The sequence below is a fragment of the Serinus canaria genome, chromosome W (genome assembly GCF_022539315.1).
Source record: "Serinus canaria isolate serCan28SL12 chromosome W, serCan2020, whole genome shotgun sequence".
In the NCBI taxonomy this organism is placed as follows: Eukaryota; Metazoa; Chordata; class Aves; order Passeriformes; family Fringillidae; genus Serinus; species Serinus canaria.
The window spans coordinates 13,488,326-13,500,523 of record NC_066342.1 but is presented as its reverse complement, the minus strand read 5'-3'; the positions used below and the strand labels follow the sequence as shown (position 1 = coordinate 13,500,523).

General features: G+C 36.0%; 1 protein-coding gene across 6 annotated transcripts in view; it reads left to right on the top strand.

The window, feature by feature from the left end:
- The window catches only part of LOC103824654 (nipped-B-like protein), a 176,156-nt gene that overhangs the window by 137,980 nt on the left and 25,978 nt on the right, over positions 1-12,198 (top strand). For all 6 annotated transcript variants that reach the window (XM_050986312.1, XM_050986310.1, XM_050986311.1 and 3 more), the window contains 9 exons: positions 2,295-2,433; positions 2,640-2,722; positions 3,756-3,888; positions 5,714-5,857; positions 9,303-9,392; positions 9,637-9,848; positions 9,945-10,047; positions 10,809-10,907; positions 11,013-11,159. In XM_050986312.1, the coding sequence (XP_050842269.1) occupies positions 2,295-2,433; positions 2,640-2,722; positions 3,756-3,888; positions 5,714-5,857; positions 9,303-9,392; positions 9,637-9,848; positions 9,945-10,047; positions 10,809-10,907; positions 11,013-11,159 (1,150 nt within the window). The remainder of the gene's footprint in view (positions 1-2,294; positions 2,434-2,639; positions 2,723-3,755; positions 3,889-5,713; positions 5,858-9,302; positions 9,393-9,636; positions 9,849-9,944; positions 10,048-10,808; positions 10,908-11,012; positions 11,160-12,198) is intronic.

Here is a 12,198-nt window from a genome sequence, read left to right as displayed (position 1 = left end):
CGGGGTTGGTAGATGAGATGTATCAGAAACTCCGCAGCTGTAGCTGGGAACGCGGAACATCTTGGCAGGCAGGGGATGCTGGGGCTACATACAGTGTAGCAAAAACCTGGAGCAGTAGCAAAGATATGGCAGGGGGCTGGGCAGCAACAGCCCCACTCCTGAGCACAGCAGGCTCCCTTGGGGGGGAAAGGGGCTCGATGGTGAGGGGTCATTTCTTTGGTGAAGTAGAGTGTTAATGAGGTCTCAGTGCAACGGCCACTGTTATGAGCAAAGCTCCACTCACAGTAGAAGAAAGGCAGCGGGATATGGAGCCCCGCAGTGGTGATGCATTCTCCTCACAGCAACAGCAGCCTCTTCCCCCCCCCGCCTCTCCCCCCCAATGCCGTGAGCACAAGAGAGCTAGGGGCTGCACCCAACCCCTTTTCCCCAGCCCAATTTCATACTCGCGGTATCTCTGCCGTTCCCAGAGAAACCCCCAGGTAAAAAGAGAGAGTAACCAGCTGCACCCCTCCCCTGATCTGTGGCCACTTCTTTTGTCTCTTAAGTACATGGTCATTATTGTCTCCTAGCAACACATATGGGGAAAAATTCTTTTCGAGAAAGAAAGGAAAGGATCCTAAACCCCAACATAAACTAATTGCAATATCTTATCTGTCTCACTAAGTATGTAAATTACTGTAATGTTATTATGAATTCAAAAGTTTTTTCTTGGAAAATTCTTTGGTTCTGTTTATATGGATGTTATACAATGTCATTGCTAAAGCATAATAGGAAAATTGTGGCTGAATTTCTTTGAGGACATCCTCAGAGCACTCTTTCCATGAAATCAATCTAATACTCCTTTGACTGAGTCTCATTTAGAAACTACTCAGTTCGCTTTAACTGTCTTTCAAGTGCCTCAGCTGGATTTCAGTGCATCTTCTGAATAATAGTATAGTTTCAGGTTAAATTAGAGAAAGAACCTAACCTGGGATGGATTTTAATTAAAATTGAGGTTGGGCGCTGCAAATTATTCTAAAACATTTGGTTTTACTATTGATTTTGTTCCTTGCTTCCATACATCTTTTCCCTGGAGACAGACAAGTTGTCAATGAAATAGGTTGCCTGACCCAGGGTGGATGAACAGGAAATATCCAGGAAAATTAAATTTATGGAAACTTTGAAGTTGAATTCAGCAATTCTAATGTTAACATGAGTGCTTATTCCTAGTATTTCCTATTGTTTTGTTTATAGACATCAGAGAGATCTAGTAAATAGGAAGGTGTTAGGCATGGAAGCATAAATGGTAAATACCCTCTTTGAATTGGGACCTTTACTATAAGGAAGTTACTGTCTCAAGGCCGTGACTGCACTGCTTATCTCTAGAGCCCTAGCTCTAACTTGTTGAAGGACATTCCCTGTCTGTGGCTATAGTCATAAAGGGTGCAGCTTACCTAAAATTTTACAGGAAAATATTCTCTCTGTACAAGTAGTTAGAGATAACTATATAAAGATAATTGCAATCTGTTTTGTGTCCAGTTATTATTTTGATAATTAAGGGAGAATGATGTCAGAGATTATCACCTTTTCATATTGTTAAAGGCAACATTAAGTGGTGTTGATGTACATATGGGTAGTAAACACCACACTATTTATCAGGTTAAGTCACTTGGAAAGGGAGAAATGTGAGGTAGAGTGTATTCATGCTGGTCATACCAACTTAAAAGACAGTCTTGCATACTAAAGTTTATTGTCTCTTGCAGTACCTGAGATTACCATAGGTGTAACTCTTCTAGAAGCCAGTCCAGGTCATGGTCACTAATTTCTCATTTAAAATTCCTGCACAATTCAGATACATTGAATAATATATACGTAATAAATTATTATTACAAGCTTGGTCTATTGGTCTATTTTTTTTAATGTTGTGTTGGAAATGGATATGGCATTATACAGAATCAGCCTATTAGTAAGTGCCTTTGCATGGATGTGTTTGATTTATTAAATATTTCTGAAGATTTTTCTGCTGCTGAACTTTACTGACACTCTGATGTCCCATCTGTGAGCTGTTTCAGTTCATCTCTTTGGACTGAGAATAATGCTTACCATTTTAGTTAGACCAAATCTTTCACTACATAAGAGAGCAGATGATAAGACAAATGTGTATAACACAGATTCCTAGCTTTGATTATTATTTTAGAAAGATGTTATTTAGGACAAAAAAAATCTGCTTTTTTTTTTTGTTTGGTTTGGTTTGGTTTGGGTTTTTTTTTTTGTTTTTTTGTTTAGTTTTAGTGCTAATGCTGTCTTATTAACAGATTAAACAGCAGTGACACTGATGGAGAGCCTATGTATATTCAGATGGTAACAGCACTAGTTCTACAGCTTATTCAGTGTGTGGTGCATTTGCCATCAACAGAAAAAGATTCTAATTCAGAGGAGGAATCAAACAAAAAAGTAAGTTTTTTTTTTAAGAGCCATAATTCTTTTTTTTTTGCTACAGGAATGACTTTGTAGGTATAATATTTTATGATGGTGTTCTAGCAATCAAGCCTTTTAATTTTATGCCAGCTCTAATTATTTGATGAATGAGAAATGCTGGTCTGGAAATTATATTTCTGTGCATGCTAAAATATTAGAAAAATACATCTTGTTATTTTTAGGTGGATCAAGATGTGCTTATGACTAACTCATATGAAACAGCCATGAGAACAGCACAAAACTTCCTTTCTATTTTCCTTAAGAAGTAAGTACTGTTGCATTCTTTGGTATATTGATGAAACCAACTCCAAATAAAATGTCACACCTTAAGACAAACCAAACCACTTTGCAATCCTAAATGACTACTAATAAAGTTACTTATAACAATATATTTTATAGATCTCTGAGAGAGCTACCTGTCTGGAAAAAAAATTTTATGGAACAGTCTGCAGAGTTTAAGAACACATTTAAGAATTTGTCTGATAATTTATATAGGATCCTTTTGTCACGGATCTTTTTGCTCATTTGAAACATGGAAGAGAAGGCTGAGTAAATATTTAAGTGATGAAACCAGATTATTTCAGTCATCAAAATGATCAAAATATAAAAACCCTAAAATTACTTTCATTTAGGTAAAGTTAGGAATGTCAATAGCTCAGCAGGGAAAAAAAACAAATCTGAATAACCAAAGGATTTTTAAGAAGAAGTCCTGAGGTTTTTATCATGTTGATTTCTGTTGTTAAGCCAAAACGCTGTTTATGAGCTACCTAGCCATTTCTCTGCATACTTCTGATATAATTAAAGTTAGGGATGCCACATATAGGTGAAACACTATCACATATGTTATCTTTTGATTTTTTAATATTCTGATTTTAACCTTTCTGGAACATAATACTGAGATGCCTTATCACTGTGAGTTAAGTCAGACCAGGTTTTAGGATACAACACCTTCTAAATACCCCACTCTAGCTTGAGCTTTGGAATTTTACCTACTTTGTTTATCCAAATTAATGCAGACTTTACCTCAAAACAATAAATAAAAAACCTTAGGAACAAAATTCTACTACCCTGGATTAACTGCTTGATTTGCAGTGCAACTTGGAGTGATAAATGTTTGAACTATTTGTCTGTAAATGGAAAAAAACAATTTTTCTGCTAATAGTTTGGATTTTTATTTTTTTTTAGAATTGCATAAAACTGGTTTTCTGGCTAAAAATAGGATTAGTTCTCTTTGCATCAAAAGAAAAGCTTAAATGCCTCTTAAATTCACTTGCAAACATGCATTTTGATTTAAACAGATGTGGCAGTAAACAAGGGGAAGAAGATTACAGACCACTGTTTGAGAACTTTATTCAAGATCTTCTTTCCACAGTCAATAAACCAGAATGGCCAGCTGCAGAGTTGCTACTTAGCTTATTAGGAAGACTATTGGTAAGGGATATTTGTTCTTAACTATTATATTAATTTATTTCTTATTACGATAAAATGTGTTTATTTCAGCTCAAACTATTGCAGGAGTGTTTTCTGATTGTTGACACATGCATGCAGCATGTAAGGATATTCTTACATGTATCACTATTATGTAATACATAGAAAATAAAATTTAGGTCAGAAGATCATTGATATGGAACTTAGTAAAGGTCATATGTATACAGTTTCTCATTAATGTCCTCTTCTAATACTCCATGACATTTTCCACATTAAAAAATGCCATTCTATAGCATCTAATAAGTTTAGATATTCATAGAACCGTAGAATATGCTAAGCTGGAAGGGACCCACAATGATTATTGAGTCCAACTCCTGTTCCTGCACGGGACACCCTGACAATCCCACCCTGTGCCTGAGAGCATTGTCCAAACACTCCTTGAGCTCTGGCAGCCTTGGGGCTGTGTCCACTGCCCTGGGGAGCCTGTTCAGTGCCTGACCACCCTCTGAGGGTGGAACCTTTTCCTGATATCCAACCTAAACCTCCCTGACACAGCTCCAGCCATTCCCTCAGGTCCTGTCACTGGTCACCAGAGAAGAGATCAGTGTCTTCCCCTCCACTGCCCCTCACAAGGAAGTTGTAGACCACAATGAGGTCTGACCTCAGTCTCCTCTTCTCCAGGCTGAAGAGACCAAATGCCCTCAGCCACTTCTTGTACGGCTTCCCCTCTAAACCCTTCACCATCTTCATTACCCTTTTTTGGATGCTATCCAATAGTTTCATTCATATTCATTAGGAAAAAAGTCAGACTAATACCTGTAGTTATTCATAGAATCACAGAATGGTTTGGGTTGGAAGAGACTTTAAAGCTCATCTCATTCCACACCCCTGCAGTGGACAAGCAGGGACACCTTTCACTAGACCAGGTTGCTCCAAGCCCTGTCCAACCTGGCCTTGAACACTTCCAGGGATGGGGCAGCCACAGCCTCTCTGGACAACCTGTGCCAGTGCCTCACCACTCTCACAGGGAAAAATTTCTTCTCAATATCCCATCTAACCCTGCCCTCTGGCAGTGGGAAGCCATTCCCCCTTGTCCTATCACTCCATGCCCTTGCAAATAGTCCCTCTCCAGCTTTCTTACAGGCCCTTTTCAGGAACTGGAAGGTTCTCTAAGGTTTTATGGACATTCAGGTTCCTCAGGTGGTCATGAGCCTGATCTTCACTTAGAGTGGGAGGGACTTTGCTCTCCCAGTCCCATACTTCTCTGAACTATTCCTTTAGCACAGAACCTGAAAACAATTAAGTAGTTTGGTCTTTTATAGGTTTGGTCTGAAAGTGGTACATTTACTTACAGATTGTGACATTTTAGAGAATGTGAATATTTTTGTAGTAATGTTTTCTGAGAGTTGTTCTTCAGTATTAAAATGCAATTAATAGAGTACTTTGAGCTTTTTATTTGGAAAATATTTTATGGCCATGTTCCTGGTAAAATGTAGCTTTCTTTATACTTGTGTAAATAATGAGAAAGATGTATTATGGTGCTATATTATTGCGAAGAATATCTGCTTTACTAGATGTCTGGTTTATTTTAGTTTTTTTAAAATATATATTTTTATAACAGGCGTATTTGTAAGGCACAAGACTCAATAAAGGAAAAAAACATTATTCTAAAGTAGAGGACTGTATCTGTGATGTAATAGTAAATTACATAACTTTAAGCAGCATCAAAATCAGGTGGGACTTTTTAATAAGGTCAAACTGTCTTGTAAGAAGAATCTCAGTTGCAGAAATAAATAGTTTTTATAACAGCTTATTCTGCTTTTCTTAGGTTCACCAGTTCAGTAACAAATCTACAGAAATGGCATTAAGAGTTGCATCGCTTGACTATCTTGGAACTGTAGCTGCAAGACTCAGGAAAGATGCAGTTACTAGCAAAATGGATCAAGGTTCTATAGCCAGAATACTCAAACAGGTGTGTGAAAGATCCCATGCCAGTTGGATTGAGATGTATCTATTTAAAAGCCTAAGCATTTTAAAGATGTGCAAAAAGCTGGCATTATGAGGAATGAGTTTTCATCATTGTTCAGATTTCTGAATCAAATATACTCAATTTATAAGTATCACATTTGTTAATTCATGTCTTTCTCACACCATCTTCCTAGTGATCATTTTAAATAGGTAATTAAAATGGTAAAACAAATTTTCTGGTGAGGATATAGATGAAATAATGGAGTGACAGTTGGATTATATCTTAAGAGGCCTTAAAATATATTTGTGTGTGTGTGCATGTATGTGCATGCATGTATGTGCATTTCCTATTGCAAAATGGTAATTGAGCTTATGGTACTCATATAGAGACTTTTGAGAGTTAAACTGTTAGGCCTATAAGGTTAGTTTTTATGTGATAGAACTGATATTGATTGTGTGTGTAGGGGGGGTTGTTATTTTTGTGGGGTTTTATTTACTAGAATTGCATATATCTTTCATTGGAGAATACATGTTTGCATTTCTGTTAATGCTCCTTATCAAAATGTTTCCAAATCTGCAAGGTTGCCAGCAATTAACAAAGCAGTATGTGCATTTGGGCTCTCTGTAGTACATTAAGAAAATCTTGGGCCTTATGGGTATTTTTAAAAATGTGAACTTTTATATTTCGTATGGATGCAATACTTTTCTGTCTGAACTACTAATTGTTCTCAGCATGATGAGATCTAAAGTTGAGTAGTCGTATCAAGGTGGTTTCCCTGAAAAGACTCCAGATCTACTATATGTATTTTATGATGACTGTTACGGACTTATTTTGAAGGTAAAACTCATGCAATTTACAGGCATTCAGATAAAGTATCAAAATTCATCTACTCCTTCATGAGGCTGATACTTCCCATGACTTTTGTCCGTTGGAATATTTGACTATGTATAGTGTCAAATCTTTATGTTCATGTTTGATTATAATTTATACTTCTATGTGCTAAGGGGGTGTAATTCTCCGTTTGCAGTGATTTTGACAATTGTACATTAAACTTCATAGGGAAATATTTTAGAAGAATCCTTTTCTCTTTCCTTATCTCCAGAAGTTATATAATAATATTGAAAGATATTCTAAAAAGATACATACCTTAGTGGTGACCTGAATTTTTCTATTTGTTTTGAGTTTTTTACATGATCAGGCAGAAACTAGGCATTGGCATCCACAGAAAATAAAATAGCTGTGGGCAATTGAGCACTAAAAGCTTTTTTCAGTTACTCAGGAAGCTTAACATAAATGATGGCATTGTGAAAAGTGTATATTATACAGTACAATCACTCAGGGTAGACTGTGTTGTTTATAAGTGATTTGTAACATATGAACAAATAACTACTTGAATATGTGCACGACACCTAAGCTTCACTTTGTTGCTCAAATGGCAAGAAAATAAGATCCATTGGTAGACATATTCGGCTTTAGTCATTAGAAATATCGTAAATTATTCTTTTCATTCAGAAATGAACTTATATCTCTGCAAATTTTTCTTTCCTGCTAAATTGAATACTTAGACTGTTTGATATTTCCTTCTACCCTCTGATATCATTACCAGGATAATTCCCAGTGATTGATGAGTGCTTATAACTCTGTCTGTTGTGGTTTGGACTCATGAATTGTATAATTAGATTTAAGAGAAAATCTGTTCTGTTTTGACATTTTTAAACAGATTTTTTTAATAGAAATCTGTCATAGATTGTCAAGTTGATTTGAACACTTGTGCATGCTTTTCATTAATTTATCTCTTGATATGCTGATCTTCTGGACTTGTACCTTTTTCCACTTGCTGTTGTTTGCAAGCTATATTATGTGCTACATCTGTGACAAGATTCTCAATCTATGCTGTTCATACAGAAGTTGATGGTTCTAAGTTACAGGTTTTATTGCTGAAGAAGAAAAGTGTTTTGTAGCTGAAGAAGTTTAAGCCAGAAAATATTCTTCTACTTTTATTATCAATATTGAATATGATTTGTTGAGGGCTTCACAGTTTCTTTCTGCTTGTTCTGGGTTTTTTACTTTTTAAAATAGTTAGGCAGTTAAGGTTCATCAAGCAACTTTTTCAGCCTTTTTATCCACAGAATTTAACATTGGTAAAAGGCCAGACTTTCAAATCACAATTTGCGCATCATAGAGTGCCAAATATAAATTAATAAACCTACATTAGTATTATATCTACTGTAGACGTCTTTTGAATTCTTGAACTCATTAATTTGAGGGGAAAAACCCCCTTTTTTCTGCTGTAGCATCAACAATTGCAAGGACCTGCACATTTCAGTATAATACTAAGGAAAAAAGAGTGTTTTATGGTTTTGGGTTTATGCTGTCTTGTAGGTGTTGAGAAAGTTAGTTTCTGATTCATTAACAAGTTAATTGATACTGATTTGATCTCTAACCCCTATATGGGGAAAAGTACATTGTCTGATGGTCATATACAAAATCATTGTTTAATTTGCGTAGGCTAGAATTATTTAAGAGATCAGGATATACATATTTCCTATAAAATAGCCTCTTGTAAAAAAATATTCTGGTTTTAACATTCATACATTTTAGGTATTTACAAATCTGATGCATAGTTCTCAGAATAATATTTCATGTGTAATCCTTTTTGTGCATCTTAAAAGTGCTACACAGGAAAATTAATATTACCCTATTCTGTAGATAGACTTTATGCACTAAGTGGAATTTTTATAAAATGTATGTTTGTTCTCAAGGTTTTTGACCTGATAGAAACTTGAGTCTCAGAGAGTATGATTCTTTAGTGCTAGAGTTCAGGGGTGTTTGGAAATAACCTCTGTAAATTATTTGCTTAATGAATTGAGCATACTTGCTGTACTTTCTCTGTATTGATGTTTTAAACCTGAAAACATTTATACCAAATATTTTGCAGAGGGATAATTTATTTTTATTTCTTTGACACTTCCCATATGTTTTTACTCTTGTCTGTGTTTCATATTTATGTTCATTTGACTTTTTTGCCTTTTATCCTTTGTTCACCTGTAAAGTCATTGTTTCGGTGTTTAATATTGTTGAGAGAGCTAATGATGCCTTTTATAGGTTAAATCTTTTTTCAGTCTACTCTGTGTGATTTCAGCCCTTTGTTTTTCCTTGGGAATAGAGGGTCTTCACACAAGATCATAAAATTAAAATTAATCAAATCAGTCAGTCTGTTTTAAACCAAGTCTTATTCTGCTGTTAATCTTTTTTTACTTTGGAGCTACAGTCTAATTTGGTTTAATCTCTATAAAGGTTAGAAGTAATTGATTAAAAAATTGTTAGTTGTATTGATAATTGCAGAACATTAATTTCAGTGTATTTTATATGTGGACATACAGATTTTCAGATGATAATTACCACTGTGCAATATTCTATTTTAAAACTATCTTTCTATTTCCAATAGGTTTCAGGAGGAGAAGATGAAATTCAACAGCTGCAAAAGGCTTTGCTAGATTATCTGGATGAGAACACAGAAACTGATGCATCATTAGTGGTAAATTTCAGCTTTCTGATGTCAAATTTATATAAAAATAATTTTAGTAACATGCACTGAATAAAACTATTTTTGGTCATGCATATTAGAGATTCGATTAAATTGTCACCCTAACGTATAATGTTGATTGTGTTTTCTGAAATAGGGCTGATGCATTAAACTCACTTATTCTCATATAGCCGTTAATTTCACTCTTCTACATCTGTTCTTTTTGGTTTTTGTGTATCCTGCTGTATTTCTCCAGTTTTCTCGGAAGTTTTATATAGCTCAGTGGTTCCGTGATACAACTATGGAGACAGAAAAAGCAATTAAATCTCAGAAGGATGAGGACTCATCTGAAGGAACTCATGCAAAAGATGTTGAGACCACAGGGCAGATCATGCACAGAGCGGAAGGTCGCAAAACATTTCTTCGCAGCATCATTAAAACTGCTCCATCTCAGTTCAGTACATTAAAGTACGTTTGAGCACCAGTGCTTTATTAACCACGCATTTGACATTTTTAATCATTTTTGTTAAACACGTCCTAATTAAAACTTTGAATTTGTTGCAGGATGAATTCTGATACTGTGGACTATGAAGATGCATGTTTGATTGTTCGCTACTTGGCCTCTATGAGGCCATTTGCCCAGAGCTTTGATATTTATTTGACACAGGTAAACTGTGCTGGAAGTCTTAGTACAGTGAAATGCAGTTGGTTTCTGATTCCAAACACTTTTGTGGTAGTGTACCATATCTGTTCATTGTTGAGCATGAGTATTTAACAGGCCACAATAACACCATGTGCTTTCTGTATCAATGACATAAGTGCTTATATTTTTTTTTCTTGCATACATTTTATATGTCATATTGTACATGCATTATTTTATTTGTTAATGGATGTAGATGGCAAAATCAATATCCTAGATGTACACAGTAAAAAATAATTGCAAAATGTTGAAATCTCTTAGTTTCTGCCAGATACATGCTCATCTGGTGATCTTAACTCATTAAATTGATCTTAATTTGAAAATACAAGCCAGCTTATTACTTGCTTGCAGTGCATGTTACTGTCACTTTGGAAGCTGTTGTTTAACCAGTGTGGTTTTTTTTCCTATTTCTGGGAGAAGAGCACTAACATGTTGTCATGGTAACATGTTTGGACTCCGGTGCTGGTTTGCTTTAGCTTAGTTTAAGTTCTGTTACTTATAGTGATCTGCATATAGAGCCATTCTTAAAATGATAGTGCCCAAATCCATCTCTTCCATTGAAAGAACCATGATGAAAGGCACAAGTGAATGGCAAAAGTAGAGTTTAAATTGAAGGGACTTCTTGTTTTAGTTACTTCATTTGCATGTTATTCTGCTGCATTGTTGCCTGTTAAACAGTTTGCTACCTTTCCAAAGCAAATGAATCTTTGTTTTTGTTCTTTTATTAGATTCTGCGTGTACTTGGTGAAAATGCAATTGCTGTTCGAACAAAAGCCATGAAGTGTCTGTCTGAGGTTGTTGCTGTAGACCCCAGTATTCTAGCCAGGGTAAAAAAATTTGAAATATCCATCACGTATATGCATTCTTCTGTCAAACTTAAAAGAAATCTTTAATTCTTATTTTGGATTTGTGTTTTATTTGTTCCTTTTTAGCTGGATATGCAACGAGGAGTTCATGGGCGGCTAATGGATAACTCCACTAGTGTAAGAGAAGCAGCTGTGGAGCTTCTTGGCCGATTTGTGCTCTGTCGTCCTCAGCTTGCTGAACAGTATTATGATATGCTGATTGAAAGAATATTGGTACGGTGACTTATTTATGATGTGTCATTGGAAAATTTGTTTTCAACTGAGTTTAGATGGTTAATAATATGGAATGATGATTCCAAGAGTATGTTATATGAATGTTATTATTTTAATGGGGAGCATCATGATTTAAGACCAACCTTCTAAAATGCATTGCTTGTTTTCAGTGAGGCTTTGTTACATTGTTGTGGTTTCACCCCAGCCAGCAGCCAAGCTCCATGCAACTGCTTGCTCACAACCCCACCATCAGGACTGGGGAGAGAATCAGAAGAGTAAAAGCCAGAAAACTCCTGGGTTGAGAGAATGTCAGTTAAACAAGGAAAGCAAAAGCCATGCACACAAGCAAAGCAAAACAAGAAATTCATTGAGCCCTTCCCAAAGGCAGGCAGGTATTCAGCCACCTCCAGGAGAGCAGGGCCCCATCCTGTGGAACGGTGACTTGGGAAGATGAACACCATCACTCCAAATGTTCCCCCTTCCTCCTTCTTCCCCCCACTTTACATACTGAGCATGATGTCATATGGTCTGGAATATTCCTTGGGTCAGTTGGGGTCACATGTCCAGGCTGTATCCCCTCCCAACCTCCCATGCACCCCCAACTCCCTCCCCAGTGTACAAGGAGCAGAAAAGGCCTTGGCTCTGTGCAAGCTCAGCAATAACAAAAACATCTCTCTATTATGAACTCTGTGTTCAACACAAACCGCAACACAGCCCAAACGCCAGCCTCTGGGAAGGAAATTAACTCTACCCCAGCCAGAACCAGCATATACATCAATAAGTAAATATACATAGAAAGTTGTACTGCAACAGAATCAGAATTTTATTCCTTTTCGTTCCTTTATTGAGGCACAGATTAAATGAAATGAGGAATTTTGCCCCATCTCTGAAGTCTCGGATATGGGTTATTGAGAGCAGTTCAGCAGTGTAGGTGATGAAGAGTCTATAATATCATAATTTAAAGTTGTCATTTGTAATCCAAACGAAAATAAAAGATAAAACTACTTTTTTTTTATGCTATGTTTTAGTGCTTTAAAAG